Source organism: Diadema antillarum, unplaced genomic scaffold (assembly GCF_040938485.1).
Source record: "Diadema antillarum isolate AM-2024a unplaced genomic scaffold, OU_Dant_1.0 seq00000143_RagTag, whole genome shotgun sequence".
NCBI classification, from domain to species: domain Eukaryota; kingdom Metazoa; phylum Echinodermata; class Echinoidea; order Diadematoida; family Diadematidae; genus Diadema; species Diadema antillarum.
The window spans coordinates 1,094,206-1,115,390 of NW_027271219.1; the positions used below are offsets into that span (position 1 = coordinate 1,094,206).

Here is a 21,185-nt window from a genome sequence, read left to right on the forward strand (position 1 = left end):
TTTCTCAATAAACCGTAACTGTATACGCTTTAGTCTGGAACCATTTTTATTATAACTATTGTTTATATTTTGTGTATTTAACAACATTTGACATCGATTATACGGATTCAAATTTTTACAGTGGTTGTTTCTATCCCTAACTCACATTTTAGAACAATTTAAAGCACTACTGCTGGGTTTTTGTTTCATCTGCAAATGGTAAATTATGCCTTTAACAGACCAGGATGCTCTTGCTTCATGTATCAGGACTCTGCTTATAGCCAACCGATACGGATTATGAAGTCACGTGGGGGTGTAACCAGGGAGGTGGGCCACCTCCCTAGTGTAACACGTGTTACTCTCCACCTGTATTAACTTTCCCTACACTCGATGAATGAGTTCGTTCTGCGACTTGCAACTATTGCTCCACAAAGTCACTTATGAAAAATTATAATAAACGTAACTATAGTGAATGATTATGACGAAAATATCACTTTCTGCGATCCCGTATATTTAATTTTTCTGTGTCATTAATATTGCGAGGCACAATATTACACTCTTTCAATCAGATGATTATCCTAGGAGAGTCAAGTAATAAGTGTACACAATTATGGCTTTTGTATGCGAAACGTCTGGGACAACTACAGCAGCAGCAGCACTGCTGAATAGAGTATGTGACGACTGCCCTCTATCGACGAATTCTGCGCATACGTCCAAAACTCCCTTGTGAAGAGAAGCTATTAAAATCAATTAATGATTGACTGAGCCATATTATACCTCCTTGACTGACTGAACTGTGCGATGGCCAAAGTTGCCGATTTTATACGTGTTACCCAGTACAAGTCGGGCTTTATACCACCCTTACTTTACAACATGGAGTCCTACTCGATGTCTGTTTGTGTCATTACCTTTTGCGACGTGTTCATGCTAAGTACAATGCCAAAGTCATAATGAATTTTGTGAAGGAGGGCCGTGGTAGCCCGGAAAGACAGACTACGTGTAGATATGTGAAATTGTGAATGAGCCTGTAAAGTGTCATGATGAAGCCGTGACAAGGTGGAGGTCACATCACGATAATATCGATTGTGTAGTCCTATCTGGCATATCTTTGAAAAGTCATGATGTGCTTGTGAGATTGAATGGATGTGCATGTAGTTTGTCTACACTTTGGTTACGCGTAGTTTTGGAATAGTAAGGCCCTTTAACCCTTCAATACAGAGCATAGATTAAGTTCATATCAGATTATCTTCATTCTGAGTTATATTAACACTGAAACACTAGCAGGTGCCGTATCTTGACTGAGCCACCGTGTATGTGCTGTGAATGTACATTACCTTTATTAATCACTATCATTACAGATGAAACATTTTTCAGTATTACAATCATCGTCATGAAATCAGGGTTGTAAGTTGCGGCTGGTCAACGTACGACCTTGGTTATTTATCCTTACTGGGCTGGTAGTACCGGTAATTTTCACTATGGCAGGGAGGTGAGTCTCACCTCCCTGACTGTGGTAATTCTTCGGAGTTTGTCACTGGTGTCGAGCACAATATTTGGCATGGAGCTGCCATTTAGCAAAGCTGGTCTTGAACGAAGCCTGAAGCTGTTTACGAGTACTTGATAGGCAAACTAGCAAGCCCTTGGAGCAAAGGTTGAACCGTCACGTAGGGGCTCTGCTTTGGAGAAAAACAAGAAGGGAAGTAAGAAGGCACACCAGCGACTACCAGTGAAAAGACTGATAAGTCGAATAGCGAAAGTGAGATCTAGGGAGCGGTGGGATGGGGGGAATGTATAGATAAAGGAGGCAAGAAGTGGAATTAAATTTGCAGAACTTTGAAAAGCGAGTTACGAAATACATGCTCGTACCATGGAGCTACTCTACTTCAGGGCGCCATGCTCTTACTACCCCGGGAAACAATCCGCCACAGTTCAGAGCGAGACTGGAACTGAAATTGTTACTGTACTGCACAGCAGCAGCACAGAACATTCACGAGCAACGGCATTGCCACACACTCACCATACTGTACTTGTATACAGACAGGTAGCTTTCAATACGGAGACCCCAGCATTCCGTGCGCTCTGCCAGCGATTGATCCCGCACGTCGAGCAAATCATCGCTCATGATGACGTCAGAATGTGAAATGCTCTGATTGGTCGGACTGACGGAGTACTCACGAAGGGCGTTCTAGTGCTCAATGACAGCCTCGGTATAATTTCGACCTGCCAGCTGACTGCTATTACATTCGCAAGTATTCTGTCACAGAGGATGTGCGAGAGACAAATACTCTCTTCGTGAGTGATGCTACTCTGTCGGTGGGAATAAACCTCACAGAGATTGCCCCGTGCTATCCTTTGGATTCCTACTATCTAAATCTGACTTTGGATTTTTACTGTCGTCACACTTCGTCTCCACGATGAGAACCGTGTCGGAATTGCTCAAGAGTGATCCCAAAACGGGACTGCCTCTCGCCACGGCAAACGCTTTGCAGTCCGCCTTGTTCGGGAACGGATCCCTGATCACTGGCTCTGCCCTGACCGCCGGCATGGGGGTCTGGTCGGAGGGCGGCGTCGGCCAGCGGGTCGACAACGCGCCTGGTCTCCGTGGTCGAAAGGAGGCTCGAATCAGACGACCTATGAATGCTTTCATGGTATGGGCCAAGGACGAAAGGAAAAGACTAGCTGACCAGAATCCAGATCTCCACAATGCGGATCTTAGTAAACTACTCGGTAAGATTCTTACACTTCTCACCATCAACCTCAATGTTTAAAACTTTATAAAGTGACTCATGTACTTACAAGTACAATGTACTGTATTCTATATCTAAAGGGGATGGTCGGCGATCAAGCCAGTAAAACTTTCTTAGATTTTGTAACTCCCTCGTCTAGCTAGGGGTGGAAGGGAGTTACTTTTCATTTTTATGAAGGTATTTCACACAATAGAAATCATTATTACTTCAGATTTGAAACTGAGCTGAATTGCTACGGTGAACAATGTTCGTGGAAACTCTCTCTCTCGCTCTCTCGCCCTCTCGTTCATGGGCAATTTCTGTACTTGTTGCCGTGCGAATTAAATCACTCGCCCAAAATCGGCACCTTTTTTTGTGCACTCGGTGTTTTTTTCCCTAGAATGCGATGATGGACTGGTTGCCAACAACGTGGGCCCTCATTTTCCAACACGCATGTCTACGTACCCTAACTCCAGCTGCGGTTATCCCCCTGCGCGATCACGTTATTCCCCAGCGCTTATTCCACATGCTATCCCCCCTTACAAACAGGGGCCAATATGACAGCTGATGCGTGCGCGTACCTGGTACGTGCATGGCAGTAACCTCGGGCGTAATTGCCTCAACTTCCCAAACCGCGGCGAGTTCCACGTCCGACGACAGAGCAGTGGAGTGTTGGTACACGTGAGCGCTTGATAATTCAAATGCATAAATAAAATCTTGCACATTGCAGTTTCTCAACCGAAAACAGTTAGCTCAGCCGCAGACACGAACGACCCTGGACAGGAATTCCCTCTTCTCTTGATAGCTTGTACTCCCCCTGCTCTATTTTGCTACCTTCTTTGGTTGGGTAAAGCCTGAAGGATCGATACAAGGAAACACAGATCACGTTTGATTGTATCTTCATTCATTCATGCGACACAATCAAGTGTTTTTGTTTTTTTTGCTAGCTGTATAATATGGCCGAAGTGTAGTTTAATTACAAAGCTGTCTCATTATGTTTTGAGGAGCGGAGGTTGGAAGGGTACTAAACACTCAAGAAAACATCGCACCCACCTCCCTCATCTCGGATGAACCGTAAGACTTCACCTAACGTGTGTAGCGTCCTTTGATGCTAATGCAATTACATGTTTAGACAGATAGTTATTATACGCAGCGGTCGCTGTGGTGAAATATGACTGTGCATTATTTAGCCATGAATAAAAGGACGGTGAAGATTGTCAAGGTTGGGCGGAGGGACGGATTGAGTGAGTGAGCGAAGGATGAAGGGAGAGAATGCCGGTAACAATTACACCCCTCCCCCACACACATACACACGAATCGCTGTTACTAAATTATTTTAGTGATATGAAAGCAAAATATATTTATATAAACGGAGCAGTCGCCCGAAAATATAAGAATAGCAACAAAATAACTAAAATGTGAAAAAAAAACCCTGGGATCAAAGGGTGGAACTTTATGAACTTTGCAGGAAAAAAAAAGAGACAACTGCACACCCACACACTCCCGAACATACACACAAAATGATATGAATTCAAGATGAAAATATTGCGCATTTTATGCCGAGAGTTAACCGTGGTATTGTACACCCGGTTATGAAGACTGCAGCAGAATGTTTGTGCTATATACGGTCTGTTTGATGTTGTTGTTTTAGATTTTTTAAGAATAAAAAAAGAAACATGTTGCGGGAAACTCAGCTGCAACAATGCTTTCCCCTTGAGCGGCGAAATGGGCGGGGACTGATCACGGCACAAGTAACACGTTAATGGAGTCAACTCCAGGATGAGGAGCGGGGGGGGGGGGGGGGTAGATGCTACCGATACCCTGGAAAGGTGAGAGGGTAGATGGGGGAGGGGGGAAGGCAAACAAAAACCATGGCAACTTCGCCTCAGAACGTAGTAGAGTAGTCGGATCGAGGACAGAACACGTGTGGCTGCATCTGCGAGGCAGCGTGGCATCCTTATAGGATTAAATTCTGTAAGAACAGATCAGGAAAGTGGGACAGATCACAGTTGTATAAAAGAGAGGATGAAAAAAATCACCTGACTATTCTACTCTTCGGCTATCATTGGTGTTGCTTCTTTTCCCTTTCTTTACATCAATAATGTTCAAATGTTTATCCCCCCCCCCCTCTTGTAGTCACCGTTCCAACTTTTCCCCCCTTCACAGATTCGTCACCTTCATTGCTGATAAGATTTTGTGTGTGTATGTGTGTGAGAGTGTGCGATTTCTTTACTTGGCTGGCATGGAAACAAAACTGTGCCTTCTCTATCCGAGAATTTGCGTTCTATTTTGGAGCACTCGGGTACCCGTTTTATTTGATGTGCATGGCACACTGCCCTTATTCAAACAGTTACCAAGCTCAAAGCCATAAAACGCGGCGTGGAGGTCACTGTGATAATTGGCGTGATTCTATAATGCTTCTCTATCCCCCCCCCCCCCCCCCCCCCAACTCTCCCTCTTCTCTCTGGTTTCCCCTAGTAATACACGTTAGCTATGTGGAGGCTGCTATGGGCCACTGCCAAAATATTGTCAAACGAAGAGAAGGAAAAGACGGATGTAACAGGAAGAGCGCTCTCAAGAAGAAGTTTGTCAACCGTCGCAAACCCGCCGAATACTACTAGTAAACTATAGAGAGGGGGAAAAAGGAGAAATAACAACTAGAGATTTGTGGTTATCGTAGCTGGCTCCACAACTGAACACCGCCCCCATCCGCCATTGCAGGAGATCATTGGGTAGGGAACAGTTTGATGACCTCTTCATGCCAGGGAGGTGCAAATCCCTGCTACATACCATGTGAACAACTCGCTCAAAATTCCCGCTTTTTCACAAAAATTAAGGAAGACAAAAGGAGACGAGAGGAAAATCTTGACATCCCTAACAAATCTTATTAACCGACCTAACCGCAAAAAAAAAAGAAACCGACGTAGTCATCATCCTATCTCTTTTGCCTAAGAAGTTAAATTTTGCTCGCATACACGTTATCGATTACACGATCATATAAATTAATGTGCACAGTTTGTCTCGAAAAGAAAAAGGGATGGTTGAGGGTTCACTCTTATCCGTCACGTGTGCGGTCGAAACAAGCTTGGCCTTTTCCCCGTCTCTGCTTCCTCTCAAACTTTTTGTGAGTGAAGAAAATGATTTCCACATCACCATGTCCAACTGCTAAATTTGTGAGCATTTCTTTTCTTTTTTTATACTCGAAAATGAAATGCTTCAATTCGTGGGATTTCTAGTCCAGACACGTTGAACTTCCTGCGTCGCGGAAATGAAAGGTTATCAAATGATCAGGGCGAGGGGTCGCCTACTGCACTACCCAGTACATAGTCAAACCATGGAGCCATAATAGCTATTAACTCCGTGGTCAAACGAACGTGGTATGTTTCAATGGAAACAAAAAGGAAGAGAACGACAAATCAGAGAATGCGAGCATTGCGAGGACAAAACAACGCATTAGCTTTTATTTAACCAGTAGTCGTCTACCAGTATCACTTTTATAGTGCGGACACATGGCTTAAAAAAATTCGAGAGCAATGTTCCCTTTATTCGCCACTTTATGATTCCATTAGGTCCCATAATATCATGCTGCGCGTTTCTTTTTTCTCGGAACGCGTCAACTTGTGATTGATTGATAACCTGCGATGCTTGATGAGGTCTTTGGTAGAGATAGCTTTAAGGTGCGATCAGGGACATTCTTCCCTGGTCGTACTTCACTGCGGTATGGGCAGCCTCGGTAAACAGCCGTTATTCGAACAACCAACGAATTGCACACCTGCGAAGAAAGCAGCATTGATAGTCTCCTTACACAAAGTTTTCTTTTTCTGCTTCTAGTTTTAAGGGGAGATGATTCAGAGACTATTTTGTTTCATTCAAAACTATAAAGCCCTCTTTGCTATACTTGCTGTACTGTCGATATACAGACGCGCATGTAAGCCTAGATAGGTAGTAATGGTAATTAGCTATCGTGTAGCAAACGTTGATTTGTTTGAGACTAGACGTAATGAACCAGGTTACAAGCATACTAACCCTCAAAGTCGATGAATCGATTATGCTGAGGAAGAGGTGGTGATGGGGAAGGGGGGCGTGGGGAGGGGGCGTGTGAAGGGGAGAGGAACGGAGAAATCCAAAACGAATTTCAGCTGATGGAGCTCAAGGGGTTAAGTAATCTGAACAAACACGGCCCGTAAACTCCCCCACTTCAAGTTTCACTGATCTACCCACTTTGCGCTACATCATGCTTTCCGCGTTGGATCGAATCCGTGGAAATCCTTCCGTTTTTTGGGATGAGTCATACGGTGCTGGGTTAGCGCTCAGGACGTGGGCGAGAAAGGGGCTTCCAAGTACTGAGCGGTGATCGAGGCAAGCCTCATAAACACGATTGTTTACCAATCTTCCCTATACATCAGCGCTGCAGCTGAGTTCTCTCCTCGACTCTCCCTCTCCGTCTCATCCTCTCCCTCTCTCTCTCTCCATCTCTCTCCCTCTCTCAGCGTCAACCACTCACTGCCCGCGTGTATCCTTGTTTAGTACATAATCTTGTATGGGGTATTAAAAGAGTGTGTGCGAGTGTGTATGAAGGGGTTGTTCTGAGCACGCCTCTGGGCGAATACTGCGTAATAGAAAGTGCCTCACTGGGTTTGCGTGTGAACTTCCCGCAACGGGCAGCTATCGTCTCGGTGATGGCGCTGTGTTAGCTCATGTGTAGCCGAGCCGTGTACCGTAACGCACTGCTCTGAACTGTACAGCCCATCACGCATCTTCTCTATCTTTCACTTCGCCCTAGTTTAGTTTTGTTTGTTCGATATCTTCCATTCTTAAGACGAATTTTCTTTTACCCAATAGGCGCGAAGTACTCTCCTTTTTTATGCATATCAAAGGTTTATGTATTAAACACTTACTTGAACGATACACAAGTCTCTGATGATCGACATAATAGTGAATTGTAAAGCGATACTTGTGCAGTATAAGGGTTTTATACACTGACCTCTATGTAACTTATATGTATGTGTTATATACCCGTCGATAATGAATATTATGTTCTTTCTTGGGAAATTGTACCGGGCAGTTCCAAAAGGAGGTCGTGTCGAGGATTTAATTGCCATGCACTGGGCGTGTTATATTCCCCACGTGTAAGTTCAAGGTCAAAACTGCCATCGGTTCTCTCCCTGCCCCATGAAGTGAAAATACTTGACGCCACCATAGCATGTCAATCACATTGAACCAGGAATTTAGAATTTTGGGGTGGTGAATGGGGAATCCTAATATTCCCTCCGTTGCACAACGAACAAAGGTGGTTATGAAGCTTTGCCAAAAATTAGGTAAACTATGAAGTCCGACCAATCCTGCTATTTTTGCCGATAATTCGGGTCCATTGCAGAAGGAACTATCTGGTGGCGGAAGTGGACTGTTTATGTATGTAGGCTTGGTGGTAGTCTGTGCGCAAAGGGTTAGGAATGGTTGGCTCATGGGCAGATTATCGACTCGCTCTGTCAAACGAAGGTTTTTTGGTTGAAAAGAGAGTCATGCTGCTTGCAGTATTATGCTGGTCCTGAAGACACTGACACTGTTGTGGCAATGTTGGACAAAGACACCATTAGTCCACTTATTTCCCCTCCTGTAGGTCTGTATCTAGAGGACAAACACCAATGTCAACTTAAACGAAAAACATATAATCAAAACTTGTGATATCAAGAAGCAAAATTACATTTTCGCCAGGAAATGATTATGGCGAGAGAAGAATCAGAGAAAGATCCGGGACGGACGAATCCTTAATAGCCTTCCTGCACAAAACAGTTGAGTTCAGACTAAACAATCCGGTTAACAAGTGAACCGAGAGTAAGGCAGGGTTTTTTTTTGTTTTGTTTTATGATGTTGCCCCCCCCCCCCCACACACACACACACACACGGTCCGGTTTAGAATAAATCGGCGAAAGGGTTCTCTCTCTGCCAGCATGTCGGAAGCCATTAGACTAGAATGGAGTTATTTTGAGCGTTTCTTCTCACTCCTTGGGACTCCATGGGAGATACAAAAACATTTTTTTTCTTTATAATTCGATGTGTTCTCTGCCATTCTGCAGAGGGAATAATAGGCCAATGATCTACTGAACAAGGATAGAGACCAATAGGTTATCATGCTGCAACCAACGAGGGTTGATATTATCTCAATTATCATTAACATTATTATTGGAGAACGGGGTCAAGGAATAACGCCAATAATCCACCAAAGGGTTGCACGCTTGGTCGTTCAAAGAAAAAGACATGATTGAAACAAGAGTTGTTAATGTAATTGAGTTAGATGGCCGATGGTTTCGCAGATCCGTATTTTTGCATGTTTTCAATATTATAATTGTCATTTGCGTACCACCACCACCCCCCCCCCCCCCTTTTGCGACCCCCACCATCCCCGCCTTCAATCTGACAAGTGACCTCAGGTCAAATGAACACTAGCCCTGGTTTAAATGACGGGGGTGTTTACCAGTAGACGCTTGAGTGAACATGTTATTGTAAGCGTCCGTTTATACTTGCTATCGTTTTCTGATGGCTGGGAGTAAATTACCGTGGTACAGGTGAAAATAATAACAGATAGAAAAAAAACTGGCTCTGGCAGCATTAGGGGACAGCGTTTGACTCCCAGATACTAAGTAAATCAGCTTTATTGTTTCTTAAAGCGTGTCGAAAATAATTTTCAATTTCCGGCTTCAGGAGTAAGGTTGGTCTAGGGATTTCTTTAATAGTAGGCCTATAAACGAATTGGGTTGTACTTACTGGCGTGCCTTTACATTAAAAAAAAACCGGATCTGTAGAAACAAGAAATGAATGGGTTATCAAAAGAAATCACAATTAAAAACAATTAGGGCCTACTACCTAGAATTCTCAATCAAAAAGAAAAAAAAACAGATTATGTGGCAGTCAGCCGGAAAGAAAATACATGCGCGTATACTACACATCTTATTATTACCAGGGAGGTGGGAACCACCTTCCTGTTAGAGAATAAAAGATAGACAATCACACAGACAACAACCGATACCGTTTTCCGACAATTGCAAACCTTATGAAGGAAGGAGTGATAAAACTGAACTGATTAATTGCGTTTATTAGTTGTTATTGTAATGGAGAGTCGTCAATCTCCACCTAGTCAGAATGTGAAAAAGAATGTGATATTTGTCTGAAGTATGCCAAAGAAAAGGAACGTTTGTGCTGTTTGTACGGTGTGTATCGTCGTCCCACTGTGCAGTGATAAGCGTGTATTCTCTTCGGTAAATGAATCCTAATGCAATTATACCCAGTCACGCGTTCGCTCTCCCGCCGAGCCTCGGGGCGCCCACCTATCCAGGGTCTGTGGTGAACGAGCGATACAAACATGCTGTCGAAACGGGTTCATTGTCCGTTGGCAACAGCTGTTCGCCACTGGGGAAGGGGATCTCCCTGATGATGTAATGAAAAGTTGGGGAGGGGGGGGGGGGGGTGTGATCGTTGTACTAGTAGTGCCGTGCGCACATCGTCGCCGTAATTATGCAAACGATCTCGCTTGCTTCGTCTTTGGCATACATCATCACAGAACATCTGCCGCCTGCCGCCCTACACGACGCTGCTGCTATGCGTAAATTGTATTTCTTACGTGAGGCATTATATCTCAATGTCCAAATTTACCCCTTCTCCTCTCTCTCTCCCTCTCTCCCCATCTCCCTCTCTCTGTCTCAATCTCTCTCACAAGGATAACAAGCACTGCAGTGCACACACTCTGCCGTGTGATATATGAAGATATCTTTATTGATCATGACGAGCTTGTTCCACCCTTTACAACATGCCATCTCAGAGCTTTTCTTCACATTATTTCATCTCTTTTGATGACCTGATTCTCTTTTTTTTTAATAATCCCACACCCGCCTGCAATACATTTGCCCTGAAGCTACAGTAATATTCCGCTGGATGCTGAAACTTTTTCATATGTTTCGATGATTACAGTGAAGGCTAGCTGGCACAACTTTAGTAACCTACTCGTATGTTTTCGTATTTAATTCGTTAGGATGTGCACGCGTTAGTGAAATGCATCTGAATCAAAAGTCTCGGCATATGTTGCTCGTTTGGCTCTAATACTTCCCTTTAAGTACCGGCCTTGTCCATTATATCTGCGTTCCTCAGAGAGACTGAGGTGGAGAGAGAGACAGAGACAGAGAAAGAAAGAGAACGTGACCGCCGCTCGGGCGTTGTATCACGGAGCGTGGCGACTGCTCGTCCTGCCACCGTCGGCATGGTAACGACGCGGAAAGGCCATTGCCTAGCAACTGAAGCTTGAACTGATGGTTAGAATTCAACCTAATACTAATGTTTCCTATCAGTAATATTAAGGACAAGAATGACTTCAAGAAGAGCATGCTGCGCCAGATTCCAGTCACATAAAGCTCCGAGATGCGTGCCATGTATACGCACTAATTTAGGGAGGGGTGAGACTATGAGAGAAGACGATTCAAGGGTCCACAAAAGCTGCAAAATGCCGCTGCTTGGAAAAACAGTCATAATGGCAATCGAGTGATTAAACTCTCCTGTCGAGTCACATTTTATGTGCTCGCTATGTGTATTTTATCTAGAGTGGATAAACGTATTTGCAATCAAACACACCGTACGCACCATGCCCTGATAGCCATTCGCGGGTATAAACACACGTTCAGTCTCCCATTCTTCGTGTACATTTATTTTTCTTTCTCTCTTATACTACATACTATAGTACCCGATACCGCCATCGCCATAATGGCGTGATAGCGACGGCCTTGCATGCTGTCGGTAGACGTGCCATGCTCTTTGGAATGTCATAAGTGTCGTTTCTAACGTCACTGACAGTATAAAGTGAACGTGCAGCATGTTTTAAAGAGATTCACCCGTGTATCGTAGTCCATATGTTGAATGACAACATTAACGCGCATCCACGTGTTGCGCACGCGTTGTTGCCTCACCTATGCACATAATTTTGGCATGGAGAATAATCTCACCCAAGGGCTCCCAAACGAACAAACAAACAAACAAAAGAGCCATGATGTTTGTGTGCAAGAGTACAGAGAACTCGAGGACAGTACTCTCTACGCCTCAAGGCTCAAGGAGAGATACGAGTTCATGGTCTCAGCAAGACAGGCATACAAAAAACAAGACGCACACACACACACACACAAAACATCGTATACCTGCAGATATAGTGAAAGGTCGTTGTGAGAATTATGGTAACATAAAAAGACATTAACGGAATAAATTTTGAATGTCAGTACCTTGGTTGACCGATCGTCCATGGGCAACTGCCGAAATGTGTCTTTGCCGAGTGATTATGACGTCATCACGTTGTTAGTGTGTACTAGTACATGTATGTGTGTCTCTGAAGGCTTTGATACCTTTTCTTGTACGAAGTGATAATCTTTGTTAACTTGCAGTGAAGTCATACGTCCATGAGGACTTCTTTCTCAAGTCAAAGCAGATTTAGAATTCAACACATTATGATGTACTTAACACGCTGGTAACAATACTTGTATATTGTGTGTAGTCATTTGAAGTCAGAGTAATTCCCGACTCCCTTCTTTTTATCATCAGCTAAAGTGCATACAATCTAAATTTTTTGCATTTACACCAGTTTTCAATGACATGTTCTTTGTTCTTTTCTCTTGGTCGTTGCAGGCAAAGCGTGGAGGAGTCTAACGCTGATGCAGAAGCAGCCATTCGTTGAAGAGGCAGAACGACTCCGCCTCAAGCACATGGCCGATCATCCCGACTACAAGTACAGACCCAGGCGCCGCAAGGGGAAGAAGAGGCAGGGACGCCAGCGTGAAGGAAGCAGCGGAGAGGCTTCGAGCTCGTCTACTCCATCTACCCCGTCCCCGACAACGCCTCAAGGGAATGGCCTCCCGTCCAGCGCCATGCCCACACCGGAGGGTTCTCCGCGGACATCGCCAACGCCCATGGACAACCTCAACGGCAACGTGCCAGGCGGACACATCGATAACGCCAAGTTCAAACTTCCGCCCTTCAACACGCTTTGCAACGACCCAATGTCCAGCAACACCCTCACAGGGTACAACAAATCGGACTCCGGCCATGTGATGGGCTTGCCCACACCGGAAATGTCGCCCATCGACCACTCTGGGAATGTCTTCACTTTCCCGCCAACGTCAGATGCGATGGTTCACGAGCCGAACTCAGTCGCGTGTTCGTCAAACGTCTTCGCTCCGATCCAGAGCCCTCCGGACATGGTGATCAAGTCCGAGCCCGGGTTCGACTACCAACAGTGCGGGGACAACCCCGCTGATATGGACAAGCAGCACTATGGCGTAAACAGCTTGCTGTCCGCCAGCTCAAATCTCAGGGCACTCGTCGCGTTGTCGCAAAACCAGTTCCAGCACCAGCAGAACATGCTCCAAACCCAACACCAGCAGACACAACCGCAGCACATACAAGCGCACCTATACCAACAACCACAACAGCAGCAACCAATTCAAGCTGTCGACATGCAACAACAGCAGCAACAGCAACAACAGCAGCAGCAGCAACAGAGCTTCGCTCAGCCAAACCCACGGTTCCCTGCCGCTCCGATGGGCGCGTATTCATCCCAGGGTGTGTGTGACGTCATGCAGAACGACGATCTGGGTTGTGTGAACTTCGAGCAGTTGTGCGATGACGATCTGTTTGACTTGACAAGGGACGATTTCGACATGTATCTCTTTCCCGACAACATGCAGCAGTGCGACGGCAGCTACCTGGCCGCTCTGCAAGACGTGTCAAACCCCAATAACTGTTTGTACTGAATTCCAACAACCGTGGAAGGTCATGCGAAGATCATTCGAAAAGCACTGTCATGAAAGTCACATTCGCCCCGAGGTCATTCCTCACACAGTGTTTTGAACGAACGTGTCCTCAGCATTGCAATGTCGATCTCCCGTTCTCTCCCTCTCTCTCTCGCTCCCTCTTTCTATCTATCTCCACACAACATTGATCACAGTACAGCACACGAGGCGGCAACTTACAGAGAGCACGCTGATTGGTCAAAAGTTAGAACGCCCCTAACAACGACATGTCACTGCTGAAAGGAATGATCTCAATGTATCTGAAAAGTAAAACATGTACTAGGCTGACTGACATCAGTTTCTGTTCATGCTTTTTTGTTCGTCGTTGGGGGCTTCCACAACCTGGGCTCGCAGTTATCAGTTATGAAGAGAAATGAAAAAAACGTGCAAAATAAAACCAGATATCATGACGTCCAAATGGCGTCCAATTGACAAGGCAAATCAAAAGCTCAACCCAGGCAGTCATCCTGTGGTTAGACTTGCATGATTCAGAGGACAAAAGGCATTATTCGCTTATGGACTGACTCAATTTCTTTTCTGTTCTCTCTCTCTCTCTCTTTAAAGGAAAACGTCTAAGATATTACTATACATATATTTTAACTTCTCGTCATTTCACTCTGACAGTTCTCACGGTTGATCAAGACGCAGTGATCGAAATATTATGGTATCTTGGTCCTTTGTTTTTGATGTGCGATGATCCGTGCTCTTTACACAAAACATTAAGTTCCATTTTAGGGACAAAATATCGCAGTAATGTTTACTTGTACGCATGCATACCATGCCGTATTCGCTCCATTTCTTTTGCTTGTATTAGTATATACGTTTGTTTGTTATAATTCTGTGCTTCGCCAAACGAATTTGATGGGTTCATGAACTGCAGAGTGGATGAAGAAGTGAGGGTGAAGACAGGTAAATAGGAAAAAGAGAGGCGTCCACCTAACACATGAAGGCAAAATGGAAAACAAAGAGCTACTGTAGGTTGTGGGTTGTCTGTTCCACTGCAGGAAAAAAAAGTGTGTGATCTGAATGTATTTTTATCTTAAAGTGGGCCGCTATTACAGAGGCTCTCGGAATAGGCTGATTAAGCTGCACATTTTGTACAGTGTCAATGGTAGCATTTTAGAAAGCCGCTTGTGTTATATTTTTGTTTTCTTATGCTGGTGGGACGCTTCTTAGGGTCAGATATTTCATTGCCATACATTTTATTAGTTAAACAAACGCGCGTGTTACCGTTTATTTGCCTACATTTAATATTTCTTCGTCGATAATACAAAGTGTATATCTTCTCAGGAAAGAACAATTAGATATCAACGGATTCCTATTCTTGCTTTCGAGGTGTCTACAATGCCAAAGTGAAACGACAGAGAGCGAAAAGGAATCATCTAATATTTCTTTCTTTCTTGTTCTTCCTTTGATTTGATTTTCTCTCAGTTGTATTGTTGGTATGACATAAAGTATCATTAATTGTTACATCACTCTCGACAACGATGAATAGAATTATATTATGTGAACTTTCAGTTACGTCTTTGTGATGTGAAGAGGTGTACCCTTTTTCGGTGGTTTACTAAATTATATTGGAAAGGAAATTTGGGTCACAAAGCAATGCAAGGTTGTCGCACGCGTACGGAATACTGTCGCATCTCGATACCAATTACTCATATCTCGCAAAACGTGGTTTCCGAAACGCCAAGTGCACGACGCTTTAAGTCTATAAGTTGTTTTTTTACATGTTAGTGAAGATGAGTGACTTTTCCCGTTGTCTGTACATTAATTTCATATTTCATTGCATTGTCTGTCAAACCCGTTAGCGTTTTTCATTGTACAATACACTGTGCGTAAGTAGGCCACTACATGCGACGCAGTTGGTCCACATTTCTTTGCATCTGTATATGTATAATGTTTTTTTTTTTTTTTGTAATCATGCGCAAATATAATGTAGAAGTGCAAGAAATAAAAATATTGTTTTCCGTGTAATTATATCTGAACGATGAATGTCTCCGCCGTGGTTATTGCGTTTACGGCTAGCTCCAACAAAACGATTACAGCTTGAAGGCGTGACAAAAGTACTGGAAAAGTGAGTGGCAGTGTACTGAAGATGACAAGGAGCATGTCCTCATAATAATTATGAATGCAATATAATTGGAAACAAAATGTTCAAATGCATGGTTGTTTCTTGGACAGGGGGATTAGCGTACTAAAAGAGGATATGTTACATACAGTGAGTGTTAAAAATACATGTAGAAATCGGAAATGTTCGGTTCGTTTCATTTTTTTTTCTGTAATATGGACAAATATGTGTGTGACAGCAGAATGCGCAACCACAGAATTATGTCTGCATGGGGATGATGATCGAAGTGTAGATGTCTGGTGTTGTATTTATTTGTTGTAAAGGGCGAAACGTTTGATCATGACTGTTGCTATGCGAACGAGGAGGGAAGTAATAACATTTATCACATGGTGATGAAGATAGTGAGTCTAACCTGTATTTTATACCAATTAACTTATTCCGTTCGACTTGTAATGTTTAGGAGATGTAATGAAGAATTATTTAACACTGTGTGTAATCAAGTGGATTGCTTCCGGCTTTTTCTATCGTAACTAACAAAAACTGATACAGAATGGGTAGCTCGTGATTGGGCCATGGAAGGGCGTCCCCGACTGATGTTTCGTCGTAGCTCCATCAAGCAGTCCAGGACCAAAGTTTAAGGAAGTTTCAGATTACATATTTTCGATAAGAAAAGACGGGCATCTTTCCTTCAAAATACAGCAAGTTTTCAATTTGGCCCGTAAGCACATTGCAGTATCTGTTAATACTGCTTTCTGTATACGACTGTTCAGGTGCACATTTTGTCTGCAGGTACAGACGCTATAATGTTATCCACGATTTTAAACAAAAAGGGGTTGGGGCGCCGTTTTTCGTTTTATTCGTCTTGTGCGGAAAAGAGGAGGGTTTAATTATCCCATGCTTCATTGGTTGACATGAGTATATATCTCCATATTAGAACAGATGATACGTGTCGGGGTGGTTCATGTTCAAAATCTACAGTTACAATCTATCTCGGCACAATGATTACTCATCTTCAACTAAGTGTCACTGGAGGTCATGTCTTCTATACCGGAGGTGAGGTTGTGCGGGTCATTTACCTCACGATAAAAACAGCGGAGCAATCAAAGTGTAGGATGTTATCATTAATGTGATCTTGAAGAATCGTGGATGGATTTCTTTTATCTATAAAATGTTGTATGATTGTGTACATTGATGGAAAGGGAAAAAGATAACTGAATCTGTGATTTTTTTCTTTCTTTCACGACCAATAAATGTCATTTTTTCATCGATATGATTATCAAGAACACTAAATATCTTTTGAGCGATGTTTTTCTTCACAAGTGATTGTGGTCTTGAAGTTAGGAATAATTTGTGTGCCTTTGTTTGTGTGTGTGTGTGTGTATGAGAGAGAAAGAAACGCTATGGTACGAGATGAGGAAAAAAGAAAAGAAAAGAGACCTGAGATGAAAGAGAGAAAAAAAAAGAAGAATGATATGACAGGGCCTCACAATGATGTTTTACATGCAAGAAATGATAATCTACACATGATTTGGTGGCTGCATAATTAGGATCATACCAAGCTGGCAATAGAAATCGTAACACTGCTGTTGAATGAGACAGCGCTGATTGTGATGGTATGATGTGATGGTGAAGTGGGATGATTGTAATCTGTCACAAAATGTTGTGCATGCCCCTTTGCCATTCTACATGTTATGTTTGTGTCACAAGGTGTGTGTGTGTGTCTGTGATTCATGCTCGGATTCAAGATGACTTTCATGATGATATAATAAGATTATACAAACATTAACATACAAATGACGCAAGAATATGGCAAATTCATCGATGCATGGAAGTTTTAAAGGTTTACATTTTTTTATCAATCGGATAAATTGATCTCAACCGAATATGCAAATCAGCCATGATGATGTCACTAGAATTCGCAAATCTCGCAGTGACATATCACATATAGGCACATTTCCACTCTTTCACAACGTTCCTCCTTCCTCCTTTAAACATGTGTTTAAAATGAAGTCGATACAAATAAGTCCCATCCGTGGCATTATATACATCATATTTCTGTGAAAAAAGAAAAATCAATTATGACTATTATGGTGAAAGAGGTTGCCCAAAAACACAGTCTTGATGAGACCGTGCGTGAACAAACAAATAAATTTACGCGCTGTGTCCGATTCAAATAAATCTTTCACGATTTTGAGTTGTCGTTGTTTTCCGCTCTTGTTCCTCTCAAACTACTGTCAACTCAAAAGCATCGGGCGGCAATGCAAGCGTAGGATATTGTAAATGATTCAGTGGAAATGGAAATGGCAACAGAGTCAGATTTGTAAAGTGGGAAATATAACATTTATGATGAGGATTATAGCAATAACAGTCTGGATGGTACGCGTGGTAACGGTACGTTTGTGTGGAGATTGCTGTGGGGCAGGTGTTGTCGTTGGTAGCGGGCTATTGCAGGGAGATGGAGATTTCCCACCTCCCTGCTCCGAGTTATTATGCCGTTCCATTTGTCAGTCGTAGCGTATAGATACTAAAAAAAGACAAGTGATGGAAGAAAATGAATGTTGATAAACTTCATGGCGTTGACTATCATGTTATAACGGTGTAGATGCTAACAATGAAAGACTGCCTTGAAGGTTCCTTGACAAAACAATAATCAAAAGCGGGCACTACACAGTTACTCTCACAGTAACAAAGGCAGGAATGTAAAGAGATTGACTATACACGTACAATCACACTTCCTTATCGATCCAAGGGGATTTGGAAACGGGAAGAGCAAATCCGTGGCTGGAAAAAAAAACCAAACAAACATGCATTCCTTTTTGTATGTGTGTATGTATGCGAGGTCCTGGATGGACGTAAATAATATGTCTTGTATGCCTCTGCATGATTATGCATATTATATATACATATACACTTGTGTGTCTGTCTGTCTGTATGTTTCACCAGTTCATTTTCCTCTCTCTCTTTTTTATTGGGGGGGGGGGGGGTAGGCCTAAATTGATTTGTCCGGATTTATTTTGATATCTTTGGCATGTCGAAGTGACAGGGCTTGGAAGGATTCATTCGATATAGAGACGGGTGAGACCTTTGATCTCTTTCTTCGTGAAGGTTTATGCGCTCCATTTTTTTCTTTTCTCTCATATTTTGCTGTTGTTATTTGGGTATCCCTCCTTTTTTAATCTTTTCACCGCATGAGAGTATTGACATGAGTGATATCTATGGGATGAGCAGGTAGGCTACATGGTTTAACCCTCTAGCGGGCAGTGAACTTTAAAATAATGTTATGAGGCATGGCACAATGATATTTGTTTCATTTTTTGTCGAATTAACTCTGGCTTTGCATGTGAAAGCGGGAGATAAAAAAAGAGAAAAGAATAATGAAGATAAGCCATGGATAGACAAGGTATAAGGGATGAAAAGATCACGAAAGATATAGTTTACTGGCAAAGGGGGGAATTTTACAGATAACGTACGATGTGAACAGAGGGAAGAAACATGAACGAGAGGGCGAAAGATTGGGAAGTACGTAGTCTGCACAACTTGTCCCGAAAAACCATTTTTGTAATACATCACGCAACACGAATCTCAACGCCCGATTATCATATATTATCATTATTATTAAACGATAGGGACGAACATAAAGAAGAAGAAGTAGTGGTAGCTGGTGTTAATCGAGGGGGGGGGGGGGAGGGAGGAGAAGGATAAATTTTACAGCAGAGCAAACCGCAAAAGAGACATAAATGACAGCGAAACATCTGTTTGGAATATATCCCACATGTTGAAATTGCTTCTTACGACAGTATGAGCGTCAAGGGGTAGCTCAGAGCTCCGGGACCCTTGATGGCGAGGGGCCCGGCCTCAATACCAGGTCAGCTTCGCTCAAGCCGAGCCCAGCCATCTCTTGAGAGATGGTATAATGGAGTTCTTCTTGCTCTAAGACTTTGTTTGGGTAGAAAATTGTCCATTCGCTCTGGTATTACTGCTAACTGGCTGTTCGAAATACCATATCTAAGGAACTTTGAGCTGGTACGGTCCGCAAGAGGGATAATGATAATTGGTATGTACATGAATCATGGGATAATAGATACAATGGTGTACATGTATTTGCCTATAATAGTCCGACTCTTGATTTTTTTTTTCTCCAATACCTGTTATAGACAGCGTGAAGTAGTGACTTGTGTCTTAAATTTTTAAAGTGAAATTCGCAAATGCAGAGATCGATAAGAGACATGCTGACTGTTTGTATTATCACCACTTATGACTAGCAAATTGGGGATTGCCGCTAATAGTCTTTCTTCGAAATTGGAACCATGGTATGAAAGGATTTTCTTACTCTTCGTTTGATTTCACCCCGTTTATTGAAGACAACCATCGGTGCGGTGTGGAGTTACATCCTTGACGACATCACGCGACACAGGTACATGTATGTGCAGATTGGACAACGGCCGTGACAACTTTGAAGATAAGATTACGTATCTAATGGATAGCAGGTGCTGTAACGGCATAGTAGCGGGTACTTTGGAACTCAGTCCCCGGCATTAAAAGGTTATAAAGCTCTATACATATTTCGACTGGTATCAACAAACAAGAAATGACAATAACATCGATTGAAGCGCTACAGCGTATATCACCCGTTCCAACAACTGTTGTTAACGCACAAGACGCGAGCTTCTTCTTCAAACTTCTTCAGCATTATCTGTAGACAACTGTAGTAGGGCAGATATGTAACAAAAATTGGTCAAGATGCTCACATCGGGCGGAAAATATGAGATTTGCTGCATAGGGGTATTTTTGGGCGCTAGATTTCAAAAAATTGCCGGATCCAAGGAATCTGACCACGGGTCGGCCGCCATTTTGAATTCCGATATGGCCGCCATCACAAAAACACATTTAAAGATCCTTATCTTCAGTTCTGAATGACCTGTGGTACCAAAACTTGGTATACAAGAGCGTTTTGACATATTGAATTTGATGACAGATTAATTTGAAATGTCTGACAAACATCGAATAGCCGTCATTTTGAATTCCAATATGGCCGCCTCGATGAAATGTTTAAAATCATTATCTCGAGTTCAAGTGGTGAGTGGCGCTGAAAGTAGGTGCAACAAGTATATCAACATGCTGAGTTTAAGAATTGACTAATGTGATGTGTCTGACAAACGCAATGCCCGCTATTTTGATTCCAATATGGTTGCGAAGACAAACAGCACGACTAACATTCACGGCATGCCAAAAAGTGCAGCAATAGAAAAAAAAAGAAGAAAATTCAAATTAGCTGCCATGCAGCTTGTTAGACATATCAAATAAGTCTGTTATTGAAGTTACCATATCACCATGCTTTATATAACGTATCAAATTCCAATGGTTTATGTCATTCAGAACTGAAGATGGGATCTTTGACGTCGGCCATATTAGAATTCAAAATGGCGGCCGACCCGAGGCCAGATCTCTTGGATCGGCAATTTTTTGAAATCAGCGCCCCAAAATACCCCTATGTGCAAAATTTCATACTTTCCGCCGGATGTGAGCATTTTTTTCACACTATCTGCCTCACTATGGGGAAGCTGATGGAATCTCGTCTGGAATAAATGGTAC

General features: G+C 43.0%; 1 protein-coding gene across 1 annotated transcript; it reads left to right on the forward strand.

The window, feature by feature from the left end:
• Positions 1–2,232: 2,232 nt before the first annotated feature.
• On the forward strand, positions 2,233–16,883 carry LOC139727708 (uncharacterized). Its single transcript, XM_071638687.1, has 2 exons — positions 2,233–2,706; positions 12,363–16,883. The coding sequence occupies exons 1-2, from the start codon at positions 2,394–2,396 to the stop codon at positions 13,484–13,486; spliced, it is 1,437 nt and encodes a 478-aa protein (XP_071494788.1). The 5' UTR covers positions 2,233–2,393; the 3' UTR covers positions 13,487–16,883.
• The last annotated feature ends 4,302 nt before the right edge of the window (positions 16,884–21,185 follow it).

Excerpts from the sequence above, each read along its gene's own strand:
- LOC139727708 (XM_071638687.1), top strand. The coding sequence starts at position 2,394 with ATGAGAACCGTGTCGGAATTGCTCAAGAGTGATCCCAAAACGGGACTG. Across the intron at positions 2,707-12,362 it reads GGATCTTAGTAAACTACTCG|GCAAAGCGTGGAGGAGTCTA; the intron begins GTAAGATTCTTA and ends TGGTCGTTGCAG.